At 35.2% G+C, this 16,375-nt stretch overlaps 2 protein-coding genes across 5 annotated transcripts; both read right to left on the bottom strand.

Annotated features, from left to right (window-relative positions):
* Positions 1 to 345: 345 nt before the first annotated feature.
* LOC126725583 (katanin p60 ATPase-containing subunit A1) lies at positions 346 to 6,185 on the bottom strand. The gene is made up of 7 exons (XM_050430385.1): positions 5,929 to 6,185; positions 4,899 to 5,367; positions 3,608 to 3,805; positions 2,927 to 3,171; positions 2,321 to 2,479; positions 2,072 to 2,159; positions 346 to 872 (listed from the first exon to the last, which is right to left on the bottom strand). The coding sequence occupies exons 1-7, from the start codon at positions 6,048 to 6,050 to the stop codon at positions 591 to 593; spliced, it is 1,563 nt and encodes a 520-aa protein (XP_050286342.1). The 5' UTR covers positions 6,051 to 6,185; the 3' UTR covers positions 346 to 590.
* Positions 6,186 to 9,867: 3,682 nt separating this feature from the next.
* On the bottom strand, positions 9,868 to 16,269 carry LOC126725582 (aromatic aminotransferase ISS1). Of its 4 annotated transcripts, none has more exons than XM_050430384.1 (10): positions 16,003 to 16,269; positions 15,847 to 15,918; positions 15,651 to 15,698; positions 14,637 to 14,765; positions 14,456 to 14,515; positions 13,451 to 13,607; positions 12,342 to 12,448; positions 12,086 to 12,144; positions 11,195 to 11,303; positions 9,868 to 10,535 (listed from the first exon to the last, which is right to left on the bottom strand). In XM_050430384.1, exons 2-10 carry the CDS (start codon positions 15,907 to 15,909, stop codon positions 10,080 to 10,082), a joined length of 1,188 nt encoding a protein of 395 aa, XP_050286341.1. In that variant the 5' UTR covers positions 15,910 to 15,918; positions 16,003 to 16,269; the 3' UTR covers positions 9,868 to 10,079. The 4 variants fall into 4 exon arrangements, with proteins under 4 accessions (XP_050286341.1, XP_050286338.1, XP_050286340.1 ...); XM_050430381.1 differs by having other exon boundaries at positions 16,035 to 16,269; XM_050430383.1 differs by having other exon boundaries at positions 16,070 to 16,269.
* Positions 16,270 to 16,375: the final 106 nt, after the last annotated feature.

Below are 16,375 nucleotides of genomic sequence, written 5' to 3'. Positions count from 1 at the left end.
GAAAGTCAACAATATTTTAAATAAATATTACTCCAATGTAATAGTCAAAATATATTTAAATATCGATAACAAACCAAATTCAATTCACTTATTTCAAAATAGATAGTTAGACAAGATGAATTGTTTCAAAATATATAGGTAAGATTTTAAAAGCTGCACAATTAAAGTCGTTCAAAAAAATCTGGAGAATCCTAATCCGCAAAACTGCCTTCCTCTTTTCCCGTATGTGCCTTGCTGACTACCCCCATTGCCTTAAACGTGAAGAGATATTTCTTCATTCCATTCTTTAGATGGTTACATGATTCAGGGAATAAGGGATTGATTGAATAACATTTGAGAGAGATATAAGTGAAGTAGATCAACAAGGGATGTGCAATCATGACCAAGTTACATTACATGAGTGATTACAGATACAAAATAGCACAACAATAGGTTACACTTCCAAGTTCCAACACCTGGGGTTTGAATTTAATCGGCTGCACGAAAAATAAATGAAAAATATGAAGGAACAATTAGAGGACACAGACCACGCAAACCGACTAGTTAGGAAAAAAAACACCTAATCTATTAGCTTCAGTATGGCATGATCTTTATGCTGATCCAAACTCTGAAAACCACTTCTCATGCTTTTCAATATCAGATGCCGAAACACTGCGTTGGACCTTCTTTATGGCTTCCTCGAAGTCGCACATGGCAATAGGATCCTTCGAAATCTCATCCTTGGGCATGTTCTTAATCTCATCACGTGTCTTTCCGGCTATTTTACGTCTCATGCCATTCAAGGAAGCATCCCGGCAAACGTTTGTCAGATCATCTCCACTGTACCCCTCCGTTCGGCGAGCAACATCATCAATATCTACATCAGGGGCCACCTGATACATGGCAAATATGATCAATCAGAAAACATATTGAAAGTACACAGATGCTTCAAAATAATATTAAGATAAATGCAAGCATATTATTGGAAACTATTACAGCACTACTTCGTCAAGGAAATATCAGAAGCAGAAAGGAGCAGGAATTAGGGCACAGGCAAAGGAGACAAACTTGAGCTGTCAGGAATAGCGGATAATGCTACAAGAGGTCCGCAAGGATACTTTTTCTTGCACAAGAACCAAAAGAGCTTTCAACTAATAGAGCTAGGCTGGCTGATCAAATAGTAGCCTCCTCCCCTTCTTGGAGTTGCTTCTATGAACCCCCGCATATTTGGCAAACTCTTATCAAAACAAGGTACTGAATATTAATAAGGTCTTTTTGTTTTGTGCATTATTTAGGACAAAATTTTCCTTTAAACTGGGTTTCTCCAACCCATTATGTAGCATTAGTTCATAAGACCATGCATGTGTATTTTAATCATGACTCATTAAATCATTTATATAACTCACATAACAATTAAATAGGTCATGTGATTAAAAGTACAAGTGGATGCTCATTTAAATGGCCACATAGAGGGTTGTAGAAACATTCTTCCAACATCAAATTATTTATGTTTATATGTACTGCGGTGAAAGCTGAGATATAATCATTTGTAATCCCCAAAAGATGGATTCGGACTCCATTCAAAGCAGTAGCACTAAAAATAATTTAAATAATTTAAAAAAAAAAAAGACACACACACACACACAAGAACATATGAGTTCTGTAAGAATTTAATTCTAATGTAAGGAATTCGGCAATCATGTGAATAAAGACAAAACCATGAATGGGTCAATAAACTCATGTAACCATCTGGCTAGCTTCATTGACCAGGCGGCCTGTTCCTTAAAAGTTAATCTTCATCAAAATATCACTTAGGTTTAAGCCATAGAAACAAGACAAATGATCAAACCTTTCACATGCCCAAAGATTTTTCTTCTTTAGTGCTTATTTTCTAATCAGGAAATTAAAGTAAAAAGTGCATAATGCCAATTAAGTTACATTTATGTTATTGATCCAAGAGAAAAATAACCTTATATCGGAAATTAACCAAATCCAATTCAAAAGATGGTACAAAAAGTAAGATAAATCCAAGATTGTGATAAACTCTCACTCCTGTAATATGGCCAGAAAATATTGGTATCAACTAATTTACCTCTACAGTTTTCAAATTGATCCGGATAAGCTCCTTACGACTCTCAAAACTTGGAAGAGGAATATAAATACGCTTTTCCAGCCGTCTCCTGCATTAGATTACCACCAAATTAAATGCGGAAAAGAAAGCCAACAAATCCCAATAGTAAAATTTGGCATTTTTAGACCTAGAAAATATAGTTATTATAACTGACAACTCAGGGTAAAGAAAACCAGTATAAAAATACCAAAAAAGAGAGAGAGGAGCAACCTCAAAGCCTCATCTATGTCCCATGGAAAGTTAGTAGCTGCCAAAACCATCACTATTTTACGGGTACCATCTTCACTTGTGGAACTATTATTTACGCCATCTACCTGAACTAGAAGTTCAGACTTCACCCTTCTGGATGATTCATGCTCCCCTGATGCCCTGAAGAAAAGAAGTTATTGTGAACTTAGGTTCAATATAGGTACAAAACATATTTGACAAATTATTTTCACAATCAATTCACATTTTAGTTCAAAATGAACATATTCATTAATCTGGTTCGAGGTTCAACATGTATACAGAAAATAAAGCCATACAAAGGAGGGAAGGCGGGAAGAGAGAGTGAACTAGCTCAAAGCATCATACATGCATTTTTATATATTCAACATATAGGGTTGAAAACAAAAGGGTATATATGACACAAGAACAAAAAACATAAATGCACAAAACTACAGGAGCAGAACATAATAAATGATGGAATAAAACAAAAGTGATTTTTTTTTTTTTGGTGGGGGGGGGAATAAAACTTGTTTAGATCTTAAACTAAAAGCATCTGAGAAAACGTGAATAGGCTTTTCAAACCTAAACCAAATGTGGTGAAAGAATTACCCTCGGGAATTGCAGAGAGAATCAATCTCATCAATGAAAATAGTACTTGGCGCATACGCTCTTGCAAGATCAAACAAGCACCGCACCATGCGCTCACTCTCCCCACGCCATTTTGAAGCTAATGTAGCTGAGGAAACATTGAAAAATGTAGTACCACACTCAGTAGCAACTGCCTTAGCTAGCAGTGTCTTCCCAGTTCCAGGAGGACCAAACATGAGAACACCTTTCCAGGGTCTCCTAATTCCCTACAAGCAAAGAAGCAATAGGCTTAAACCAACCTCATTGCACAAAAGAAATTCATTTAACTCTAAGGAGATGCAGAAAATGGGAGAGGAACCAGTAAAAACCTCACACCCCAATCAATATGTGAGGATTAAGTTTTGGTGGTCACATCCAATACAACTGCTATGTATATTGGTATGCCTTTTGTGCTCATTTGAATGGATTCAAAATAATCAATTGTATTTTGACATGAAAATCGCAAATATTAAATATTAAAAGTTAAACCAGTCATAAAGCAAAAAGAAATCTGCATCTGAACACAACCAAATATGAAATTGAAAGATGACCTGATATCATGTCTTAATACCATGAATTAACTAACATAATATAATTCAATTGTACTCAAACCTTGTGCATTATACTTTTATGCTAAATCAGCTTTAACCAGTCAAAGAGTACCTGGAAATATTCAGGCATCCACAGAGGAAGCACAACAGCTTCTTCTAGTAGTCTTTTTGCTTCACTCAGCCCTGCAACATCATCCCATCTCACTCCAGGACTGGTTTCCAATACGTCCCTTTCAAGCATTGCAGCCAAGTCAGCATCAGGCCCCTCATATTGTCCCTTCTTTGACTTTCCATCTTCAGCATCACTATTCTAATAATTCCACATACAAAACATTTAGCAGAATATAGACAACCTCAATCCTTTTTCTTTTTTCTCTTTTTGATAGGTATACAACCTCAATCTAATATAGCTCATCATACTAGGAAAAGCAAAAGGAATATGTTTTTCAGAGGCCGGAAACACAAGAAGCTAATCATTATAGGTGTTTCCAATCAGAAATACCATGTAAAACTTGATGAAAATAACTAAAAATTGCTACAGCCAATGGATTTTTTAATTCCCAAAGATTTCACGACAAAAATCAAAAAGTTTAGGCAAATTCAATTAACAAAAAAGTCCAATATAGACATGTGATAGATCAATTCATCCCTCCCATTCATTATTTCCTTTTGATATCATATATGAAGACTAAGCCATGTGAAAAAACAACCCTGCATACACCATTACTTGCCTAGCAATCAACAAAATCTAAAGTACAGCATATTCTCTCAATGAGGCAATTACATGCTTGTGAAAGTAAAAAAACTAAGTGGTCAAGGCCTATGTTGGACTTCAGTAAAACCAACTTAATGATTGAGAAGGCAAATTACATGTTAGTGAAGGTAAAAACTAAGTGGTCAAGGCCTTCCCTACTTTAGGATAACTGGATCCAGCATCATGTTGCTACCTTCGAAACCAAATCAAACTTTCAACATTTTTTTTTCACACAAGAACTTGATACAGAGGTCTTGAAGGACAACCCTGACAGTTTTCACATTTTAGTTTTAATCATTCCAGAATGTGAATCTATTAAACCTAGACAAAATTTCAGTTTCAATCAAACTTCCAAATAAACATAGATTTTGGGTTTCAATTACTTTTCATAGAAGGAAAATAAGATGCAGAAAAGAAATATTCAAATTTTGGTACTAGTAATTACAGAGTAAAGAACTGCACAATGTGTAAGATGTACGAGATAAATTTTGGCACCAGCATCATTATGAGGAAAAGAACTCAAAGAAGCCAATTGTATGATAGTAAAATTCCACCATTGAAGATAAAACTCCACCCATCTATTTGGTACTAGCAATAAGTCCTAATTAACCAAAATTATTGCCCAAGAATCTTGTGTACAACAACTTACCGCGGAATCAGCCTTGCTAGACTTCCCAGAACCAGTGCCTTTCTTTCCAGTAGTTGATGATCGGACACCTGAGTTAACCCTGCTTGAAGCACCAGTCTTTGCACCACGGCCAGTTGTATTTGTTCTAGTAGAACCACGAGCCCAAGTCGCGTCTTGTGGTGACTTCCTCATGCCCATTTGACCAGCCCTTGCTGGCCGTCTACTTGAAGTATCCCGAGTAGGTGGCCGCCATACATCAGGATCATCAAATGGAGCACCTGAGGAAGTTGGGTACTCATCTAGCGGTTGAAAAACAAATGAAGATTTAGTATTTATGGGTGGTGAAGAAGGGCGTCTGGAAACAGGACCATCCTTGAATGCCTTTCTCTCCACATCCAATTGCTTTACAACTTCTGTTTCCTCAGAAATGGCTTTCTTTACATTCATCCATTTTGCACGAATTAAAGGGTCATCAAGAGTGTTTAGGTGTCTGAAATCACAACCAACAGAAGTTCAAAAGCTTTACTAAGTGAACTTATGCACAAAAACAGATCAATGACATAAAAAAAAAATGGAAAAAATGGAAAATAGTGTGACTGAAAAATATCAAATTTCATTTGTTGATATGGTTTTCTTTTCTATCAACCCCATATAAATCTTACTCGGAATTTGACAATGATGTTTGGGAAGAAATTATCATGTCCCATCTAAAAAAGTTTAATTAAGTAAAAGAAACAAATACTTCAACAAAGATGCAAAACTAACATTTTCATACAGTTAACATAACTCCAAATAACAAAGAAAGCCACAAATCTAAGCCGAAATCAGTAGCTGTTTTAGTAAGTAAATATTTTCATGTTTAAACATCTTCCTCCCGAAAATTTTTTTTTTTTCTTAACCGCAAGAATCAAGCAAAACCCCAAAATCAAATGTGAACATTTCCTGGTTACCAAACACCTACATTTTCCAAGAAAATCCAAGATAAGCAAATCAAAACCCTAGGAAATGGGAGAATTCTAGAGAGAGAGAGAGAGAGAGAGAGAGGAGATACTTGTTGATCTGAGCAATGGCGCCATCGAAGAAGATAATGGAGGTGTCGTAGAGTCCTTCCAGAGCATACTCCCTCGCTAATTTCAAATGCTCCTGCATCCCACCCAGCGATGCTCCTCCCATATTCTCTCTCTCTCTCTCTCTCAATTCGAAGAATTAGGGTTTCAAATTTCAATTCGGAGAAGAAGAAGAAGAAATTTCTCTCTCTCTTAGATTTTTTTTTGTCAGTGAGTGAAGAGGTTGATGTAGCAGTGTGGCCGCAACGGCGACGTTTTAACGGTAAAAAAGAACGGAGAGAGAGTCTGGTGGGGGGTAGGAGAGTGAAATTACTATATTGTCCTTGGGCTTTTCACTATTTTATGGTTTTGGTAGTAAAGTAGGTTCGGTTTGTTTTTTTGCTTTTTTTAGTGGGCTTCTTAATATGGCCGTTTGGGGTTGTCGGCATGTTCGTAATTAGTATATGGTAGGGCCCATTTTGTGGATTCAATCACTATTAAAGTTTTGGCCCAAAAAAAGTGGGCCCATTTTAACTTAAAGGTTAAAGCCATTGCTTTTTTTTTAAAGAATCAAGTCATTGCCTTTTGTTTTGGAGGGGATGCCCTACTCTATTATTTCTATCTGTGTGTATTGTGTAATAAGGAGAATGCTAGATCTACAAACTCTTTTACAAACTGCTAATGTGATGAGTAATTATTGATAAGCAAAAATATGATTTAATGGAAAGCCTAAATGAAAACTAATAAAAATTAGCCACATCAACAGTTTTGTAAAAATGTTGTAAAATAGTTTTATGTCTGTAGCATTGCTCATATAATAATAACCCACAAAATGGTGTAGTGTTTCTTTACTGGATTTTTCTTTTTAATGATTGAGTTTTTTACTCATTTGTTGGTTAGATTTAAACAATGATCTTTAAACTCCATCATCATGTTAGTTGTTACAAGCAAGAAAGAAAGATCCCTTGGAAACTAAGAGATCTATTTTAAACTAAAGTTTAATGATGGGTTTTGATTTAGAGCAAAGAGAAGTTTGAATTGTGAAGTGTTTGATTAAAAAAATGGTTCAACTTGACTTTGAACCAGTTTTGAAAAATAGTTGACGGACTAATTTACAACAAAGCTCTTAGGAAAGAAACTTTAAAATTAATAGAAATGCTTTTGGTATCTAAGAAATAAAAACTAGGTTCATGGAAATGTATTGAGATCATTGTTGTTATTATCTTACAATACACAAAATAATTCTCATTTTTTACCCTTTCATATACATCATATAAGAGTATGATACTGATAAATAGAAAACAGTGATGGTGTTATAACTTATACCATCACCAACCCAACGGCCCAAGGCATCATAAAAGCACTATTCGCATATCCGTTGAGTAATAAAGGTAGCAAAATCTCTAATGGCAACAAAGTGAACACTTCGGACCAGAGTTGTACCTCTGGAGAAGAAATTACAACAATGACAAGAAAGTTGTTTTCACTAATGCCTAACTGATTTAAATTTTCTAGGATAATATCAAGTACTTACTCCCCCATCCCCCCCCCCCCCCCCCCTTTTAGTTCCTAAATTAGTAATTAAACAATCAAACCTCCAATGGCCTCTTGAGTTAGAGCGTGGGGAGCATGTCAAAAAAAGGACATATGAGATTCGCATACTTGTGAGAGACTCGCTCCATAAAATAAGATAAGTTTTACAAGAAAATTAGAGCTATTGCGTTTAATAAGGGTTAACACAATTAGTTGCTATGTTGTAGCTCAAGTTAGACGTGTGCCATTCCTAAGAATGTAATTGTGTTGCACTAGTGTCAACAGGTGGTGCTAAGGAGAGAGAGCATCCCTCTTTATAATTAGAGGATTGCCCTTGTGGGGGGATGAACTTGATTCAAGGCTGAAACCCAAAAGCTCAGAGGATCATACTTGAGGAAATGGGCAAAGCCCATTTCAACGAGTAGTAACAAGAAACCTCTCAGGACTATTTTTGTGGAGTTCCGAGCATACCTGCCAACCCTAAAACGCTTTTCCAAGCTTATAAGCATGGATGAACCCTTAGTAAACGAAAGAAGTACTACGGGAGATCAACCCCACCCTTTCTATTCTTGGCCAAGGTGGTGCTCTTACCAATACCACCTCGGGAAACCTCTTGAAAGGATAAGGATCACAGACATCTTCATCTCTGCATTAATGAGAGATTCTCTATCTAATCTCTTCTGCATTAAATACATATAAGACAGCCTGAATAATATAAACACCCCCCAAAGAGTCCTGTTTCAAGATAAAAACGGGGGGAAACCAATAAAAGAATGGGAAAATATCCCCAAAAGATCTAGCTAGGGACAGGCCAACTAGAGGGATAAAAGAAGGGAAAATGCCTATAAAAGGGGAGGATATTGCAACAAAGAGGGAGTTGGAAAAAAGAGGAGGAAAAACACTAAGAGAAGAGAGAGAAAAAGAGAAATATAAGACATTGTGTTTCTTTGTAATTCCGAGTACCTCGGGAAAAGAGTGGTGAAGCTTGGTTTGTAATATTTTGTAATCTTACTTTGATGAACCAATTGTTTGAGCTTCCCAATGTGGAATTTTACCTTGTTCTTTTGGCAAATAAATTGTGTAAGTCAATTATCTAGGGATGAAAACATTCTTAACATAGTTGTTTTGTTGTTATTTCTTTTTTTTGGAATTTCTAACCCTCACAGCCCTAATTTTCTCTTACCTAAAGATATTGCTTAAGAAAAATTCTCACTTTTAATTCAAAAAACAATGGTTAAACATTTTTTTTTTTTTTGGAGGGATAATGGGGGTAACTAATTCATCATGACCCCCACTTAATTATAACAATAATAGTGGTGGTGGTGATAATGATAGGGCACAAATGGATCATGAAGCAATGCATCATTATGTACCTAACAAACTCTTGTGGACACTTTTTGATGACAAGCCCGTTAAGATATCAAGCTAAAGTCTTGTGATAGACACGCATACATGCAAAATACACACGGAGAAAAGTAGAAAGCAAAAGTTAGAACAAAATTGTTGGGAGTTCTTAAGACTACCTGATTTTCTCTTATTTAAAGATATTGCTTAAGAAAAATTCTCACTTTTAATTCAAAAAACAATGGTTAAACATTTTTTTTTTTTTTTGGAGGGATAATGGGGGTAACTAATCCATCATGACCCCCACTTAATTATAACAATAATAGTGGTGGTGGTGATATTGATAGGGCACAAATGGATCATGAAGCAATGCATCATTATTTTATTTATTTATTTATTTTTTTGGTAGAAAAGTAATGCATCATTATGTACCTAACAAACTCTTGTGGACACTTTTTGATGACAAGCCCGTTAAGATTTCAAGCTAAAGTCTTGTGATAGACACGCATACATGCAGAATACACACGGAAAAAAGTAGAAAGCAAAAGTTTAGAACAAAATTGTTGGGAGTTCTTAAGACCACTTCAAACAAACTCACAATTTTTGTCACAACACTTTTATATGACAAGCTGTGATTGGTTATTAGCATTTTTATATGAATCTACCACTTTTTTTTTCTACCAAACACAATCAACTACATGGAAAGTAGTACATCTTTTTTTTGGTAGATTTTTTGAATTGTTGTTAGAGAGGTTCTTCTTTCATGTTGCTAACAGAGTAACTTGCCAACGACTTATTAATTATTATTTATTACCCATGTGGGATTTGATACAATCTCTCTCATGATCATGATTCCCAAATCTACTATATCACAGCTTCAAACAATTTCTTTGCTTTCTTTCTTTCTTCTTTTTTTTTTTTTTTTTTTGGGCTAACATAAGTGTCCAAAACTCGTCTAAATAGTGGAAGGAATCCTTTAGAGTGACCCAAAGATGCAGGCTAAGAGTTTTTAATCATGGAAATGGCTAGACCAACCCCTTAAGAGTTAGAGCTTCAAAACTCTTGGCTAAAAAAGAGAAAGAAATCGAATATGTTACCATGATGTTATCAGTATCAAGCTAAGAAACATTTGGCACGTATATGAAATTACATGAATGTATTTGGAAATACCTTTCTGAATATACACATTGGAATTAATGCTCTAATTTCATGAAGCGTCCAATTATTCAAATGCAAAATGTACTTCCAATTTTGATGTTTTGAATTAACCTTAAAAATTTTAGTTATCCACCATGCCATCTCTGACCAATTCTTCTAACCCTCTCCTCAGTCTTTCTGCAGCAGCTCTACATTCACTCTCGATCAAGCCTCCAAAGGAAATCCTAAGGTTCCCTGGACAGCCACATGAGCTTCCCGGGATCACAAGCACTCCATGCTCACGAGCAAGCCATTTAACAACTTCGAAGTCATCAACATATTGACCTGGAAGCTTTGCCCATAGGTATATTGCACCTTCTCCTCCTCTCACGCCATCTTCTCCAAGGGGTGAGAGTGCTTCTAAAACTATTTCTCTGTTCTTGACAAGATCTTTTACTCGCTCAGTGACCCACTCAGGTCCCAATTCCAAGGAGTAAAGGGCTAAACGTTGAGAAATTATTGAAGCACAGATGGGAATGTTGTCTTGAACTTTGAGGAGTTGATCAGCCAAGCCCTCTACTTCTGTAGGGTATGCTATCTGCATGCATTCAAAAATTAGCTTAGGCAAGAAGGGCAAACTTTTGACAAGAATATAAAGAGAAAATTGTAAATATGCACTTGCAAGAGATTATTTATCAACCAAAATAAATTGGAAATCCAGCATACACAGAACTTTGGGTTTCATAAACGTTCAGTCAGCAAAATAGACTAACCATGATGTCATTTTTGGAATAGCAACTCTCTTGTCACTCACTGTTTTCAAGCTCACTCCACACTTGAAATAGATAACCAAAATGCAGAAAGAAGTATGAAGCTACTAGTATTGTAAACCTATAGTGATCAGTCAGAGGTAATTTGATTTCTGTGATTCAATTATGGCGGTCTCATAATAAGAAATCATCATAGGCTTTTTGTTTGAACAGGAAGAACATGTTGCCAGAGAGGATAATAACAAAATCCAGATGAATATTTTTAAAAGATACAGATTCAATTTACTTCTAAGAATAAAAAAGTAACCACCACCAAGTAAGAGATGCATTAACTAGTCACTCTTTATATTTTAGTCTCAATGCTTGCACAATTTGTTCTAAGCAAGCTAATGCTCCATTCAAAGTTTTGCAAAATTTCATATGTATCTTTCCTGTGCTGATCTAAATACAACAATGAACATGAGATTCTCATCAAAGCATAACTTACATATCCAACACGCCATCCCATCATCCCATATGCTTTCGAGAAGGAAAAAATGTTGACTATGTGATTTCCCTCCAGGCATGAGTGTTTTAGACCATCATACATGAAGTACCTGTGAATAAATTCCATAACACTAGACCGTTATAATCTCTGCTTCATGAGTAAACACTTAAAAAACAATAAAAACATAAACTCAAATCACAAGTCAACAGGACCAGATACAATTGGAGAATTATCTTTGAAAAGAAACCAATAAAAGTACCCTGACTAAACATCCTAATAATAACTTCACCATTGGCATCCTTAATTTGCATATTCTATGTGATGTTTGGCAGACCAAATTTAATGTTCTAGATAGGCCATCTATTCATTAGTCCAAGATTATTGCACTTAAACCTTAATGTGTACAATATTTGGCTGCTATGCATATCATTAAATGTCTTTTTCTAAAGTGCTGCATCAGTAGGTGAAATTAGCACTTGCCATATCATCAAATTCCATTAAAGTTCTCCAAATTGACTAATGGATCTAAGCACATGGGAGCTATAAATCTCACAAACCAAACCACAAAGTACCTCTATGTTTTAAGGGCATCCCATAGAGGTGGTAATTGTAATTATCCCTCTAATGAAACAATAATACTCCCAAGTTCTTTCGTCCACTGTTCTCAACTTTTCAAAAACTCTGTTTTTCGTTATTTATTATCAAAATACAAGAATATTCACATAAACACAATTGTGTTGTATGTTGACTTCTAAACCCCCATCACCCCCCCCCCCCCCCCCCCGGGGGCGGGGTCTCTCCCCCAAAAAAAAACACAAAATATAAAAACTAAAAGAATGATTTAAATTATAATTTTTGTTTACTACAGATCTTGTGAAATTACAAACATACTCATATGTGTTATCTACAAGAAGCCAAGCTCCAGCATCTCTGCAGAGATCTGAAATCCTCTACATAAAATAAGAGAAAGCACATAGTTAGAAGATTCCAGAGAATTCAAATGCAAGAACCAAGAAAACAGTTTGTTCTCAAGGCTTGATCAAACTCTATGCATTGCAACATTGGTCTGAAAAGGGTACATGCATATGCAAGAACATGTGTGCATATATATAGTTATGAATGTATGGGGAGAGAGAGAGAGAGAGACCTTAAGAAGAGGCTCGGGAATATAAGTCCCAGTTGGGTTGCCAGGATTGACAACAGTAACAAGCTTTGGGGCTGGATTAGTTTCCAACAATGTTCTCTCTAACCAATCTGAAAATTGATTAAAATTAGATAGATGATCCGAAGAAAGAACTAAAGGCAGAAACTAACTGTTTTGGCACATTCCGTATGTTAAATACACATCAATCCTCCAATATTCTTCTTTTAAAATAACATGTTGTGTTGTATTATGGAAATAATTCTCCAGAAGCATTGAATACAAGTACAACAATTAAACATAATCATGAATAATGCAAATTTAACCAATATTAGCCAACATTTCTAAGAAGAAAATGATAATTGAACTGTAGAAAACATATTCAAAAGTGGTCTTTTAGTAGAGGATAGTAAAAATAAGGAAGAAATGCAAGTATATCCTGACAATGACACCACCAGAATAGTTTTCCTTTTCCATAAAATACTCCTGCGCTTATTGTCATAGCTTTTCAATACCAACATAATACAAACTCGTAAACAAAGTAGTGACTACAGAAGCACTTTATAAGAGCTACCAGCCAATTCAAGGATGTCATCCAATAAGGAATTTGGGAATTCTATGAACTTCTGAAAAGGATTAGGATGTAGAGGTTTTAAATCCCATCATTTACAACATTTTTTGTTTGGAAAACATTTGGGATTTTTTATTAATCTAAACCCCAAACATAATCACTACAAAAACACTGGCCAAACTCATCTTCCACAGTAAAACCACCACCCTTAAACCAACCAAACCCACTTAGTAAAGCAAACAAACCCCTCAGTATACCTCAAGGTGTGTCATGAGACATGAGAACAAAGCACCAGAAGACTAAAATGATTCTTTTCTGTAATGCAATGGCAATGGAAGATAATACTCCAGATATGAATTTATTATAACCGTTATAATTGTTTAAGACCTTAAATACCCAGATTTCCCTTTCTGATAAATTGCTTCACATTGCTAATATCCAATTTCATACAAGGAGCAGCACAACCATTAGGAGGTAGCCCAGAAATGTCAAAAGAAGTAGAGTTCATATAAAATGAGCAGGTTATGAAGCTTCTTAATCTTACCTGCATCTGGATATAGTGTCTTAGGGTCACCAGGTCCCACCAGTATATTAGTGATGCCAGTCATTTGGAAGGACATGTAAGCATTGAAGTAGTATGGCGCAAACATAACAACAGAATCCCCAGCATCACACAATGTAAGAACAAGATTTACAAATGCCTGCATTGCAATAGGTTGCATCAGATTTCATGTAATGAGTACTATAAAACTGCTGAAAAATTCAAAGTGCTTTGTTTCAAGCCGATGAAATGAGTAATTATGTATCATGAAATTTGTTTCTTACACAATGCCTAAACATATAATGATGAAAAACTATGTGAAAGGAAATAAAAAACTATGACTTTTGACATATCTTAAGTTCAGTTTATAATCTGAAAATTTGACAAATATGCAAAATCTGGCATGGAAATATAGCATTCAAGGGAAAATACACATATGCAAACTCTTTTGTGAGAAAAACTTCTTGCATCTTTAGAGCGGCATAAATAATTACCATATCCCACCATCTTCCATAATATGTAGGAGTTTTCTGGCTAACTAATCAAACAACTTTAGCTCTAAAAGCAAGAAAAAGTCAATTCTGTGATACAAGCAAATTGGCAACCTTCAAATTTTCACATTTAAAGACATATTGCTCCTCTGTTTTGGGTCCTAGCCAACATGTTATAATTTGCTGCTCAGGTAGGCTAAGGCTGTATTGTGATGTTGAAAAATCAGACTGCAGATAAGCAAGCAAGAGGAGCACCTAATAGGCAGAAGAATAAAGCATGACACTAGAACAAGGAACCAATAGAAGGATTGCATTTATGCACAATCAGGCACTGGATTGCACCAAGTGGACCCCCTTCCCTTATCCCAGCTGCTGTGCAATTAAACATGTAGAGCAAACAATTGGCTTTCCAACTTAACTCTGTCACATTCCAAAAGCTAAATACTGATTTTTTTTTTTTGGCAATAGCATTTAATAAAATTTTGAGGAAAAAAAATATAAGAATGATCTTGCCTACCTGATTTGCACCTGCAGTAACCATCACTGAAGATTTGTTCAGTTTATTTTCTAGACGCATCTGCAAAATCAAATTAACTTACAACTTTCAGTTGGATAGCCATATTGGTCTGATTTTTTTTTTTTTTTTAAGATGAACAATGGAAAAGGATGCTTGAGATGCAGCTCTTTAATATAGATACCTTTCTTATCAATGCCTCCCTGAGTTCAGGGATACCTTCATCAGCACCATAACGACTAATTGGAGGCTCGAATACAAGTTCTTTGACCCTATCCAATGCCTGTTGGGGTGGTAGCCAATAAACTACCCCCTAGAGCATATATCAACCACAAGCATAACAAGTCATACAAAAATGCAACTGAGGGACAAAAGCCACTTAAAATTACAGTTCTAAATTAATAGTATAAGCTGCAACCAAAAAATAAACCAATGATATAAACACTAGTAAAAATTTAACACCCTCCAACCAATGAACAAAGCCTCATGAATAACCAAAACAACAGGACTAAGCGTACCTTCCCAAATGAAAATTTCTTAAAATTATTCTTGTAATTTTTCAGGAATAAAATAAAAAAATTAAAAAAAAAAATGTTCAAACAAGTCAGAAATCTGTTGAATGTTTGCTTCATATATGACAACAATAAAAATAGATCGTCCCCAAATTTTCTTGAAGTTGTTTTGTCGCAATATAACAAAATGGGGACTTGAAATTTTGGGATTTAACAAGGGAAAAGATTTTCTTAATCATGTCATTTTCTTCGTTTATGTTCTTATACAAATTCAGTAAACAAATACCCCCCAAAAAAATAAATAAATAAAACCTTTGGAATTCTCTAAAAGAACCCATTTTTCTAGAATAACTAGGAAAAATAGTTTCAAAATATGCATTGCCAAACACATTTTCCATGTCCTGTCCTCAATTTCCAACTTTCAAAACAAAGAACATACCTTTCAAAATTTGCACCATACACCCTAATTTTCATAGAATAAACAAAACTGGTCTAATTTCTTGGTACCTCCATACTCATCAAACTCAGCACCAAACCAATATAGTAACAATTCAACATAGGAAGACTAAAACATGACGTTTTTCCTCTCATTTCTCAATAACTCAATGATAACACTAACAGCAACACCTTAATTAAAACCAAATTGCAACAACATAACATTGGAATCCAAAAAAGAAAACACAAACCTGGGCCAAAGACACAGCATTTGTGTAGCTTCGCTGCAGTTCCTGTACCTGTGAAAACCAAAACATCCCCACTTCTTCACCACCAAAAACATAAACATAATACAGTATTACACAAATCCAAATGCAAATTGAAGCTAGAAAACACACAAATTCAGAAAGAAAAAACAAAACCCAGTTGGAATTTTAGCCTTTATACCTTAACCATGACCGGCATCTGAGTCTCCACAACCCTCGTTGCAAGCCTTTCGAACGAACCCATCTCACCCTCCTTCACACAGCCACACAAAAAAACCAACTCAAAATGAGCTCCAATTTACAGCAAAATGTCCAGTTGTCAATACAACTCACCTACCTATAATCCCAAATTCAGATTTCAAACCTTACCCAGAAATTGTTTAGTAATATAGATCAAGACCCACCTCACCAAAAGCTTCCAAGTTCCCAAAATTTTTGAAGTTATTATCTTTTAAGCACTTTTTTTCAACTTACAAAAAGAATATAGATCAAGTTCCACACGCCTTTAACAACCCCCACTACTTGTAGAATACAATACTAATCAAAAAAAGATATAAAAAAGACAAAAGATACACAACTTTTTCTTTTTTTTCCTTTCTTTTCTTTTTTTTCTTATAAGCCAAGTCCTGGTACCATGCTTTTTGTGCATTTATTTGACCTGTACTAACCTTTGTTTTTGCTAACGTTGACACCAAAAAAATAATTGACCT

Source organism: Quercus robur, chromosome 5 (genome assembly GCF_932294415.1).
Source record: "Quercus robur chromosome 5, dhQueRobu3.1, whole genome shotgun sequence".
Lineage (NCBI taxonomy): Eukaryota > Viridiplantae > Streptophyta > Magnoliopsida > Fagales > Fagaceae > Quercus > Quercus robur.
This window is presented reverse-complemented; position numbering and strand designations above follow the sequence as displayed.

Bases quoted from the DNA above. Each gene is read 5' to 3' on its own strand.
- LOC126725582 (XM_050430382.1), bottom strand. From the start codon at position 15,909: ATGGGTTCGTTCGAAAGGCTTGCAACGAGGGTTGTGGAGACTCAGATG. The intron at 15,699-15,846 runs GTATAAAGGCTA...TGGTTTTCACAG, and splicing joins AGATGCCGGTCATGGTTAAG to GTACAGGAACTGCAGCGAAG. The intron at 12,145-12,341 runs GTCTCTCTCTCT...TATTTTATGTAG, and splicing joins TTCCCGAGCCTCTTCTTAAG to AGGATTTCAGATCTCTGCAG.
- LOC126725583 (XM_050430385.1), bottom strand. From the start codon at position 6,050: ATGGGAGGAGCATCGCTGGGTGGGATGCAGGAGCATTTGAAATTAGCG. The intron at 5,368-5,928 runs GTATCTCCTCTC...TTGTGATTTCAG, and splicing joins GCCATTGCTCAGATCAACAA to ACACCTAAACACTCTTGATG. The intron at 3,806-4,898 runs GTAAGTTGTTGT...TGGAATTATTAG, and splicing joins CTAGCAAGGCTGATTCCGCG to AATAGTGATGCTGAAGATGG.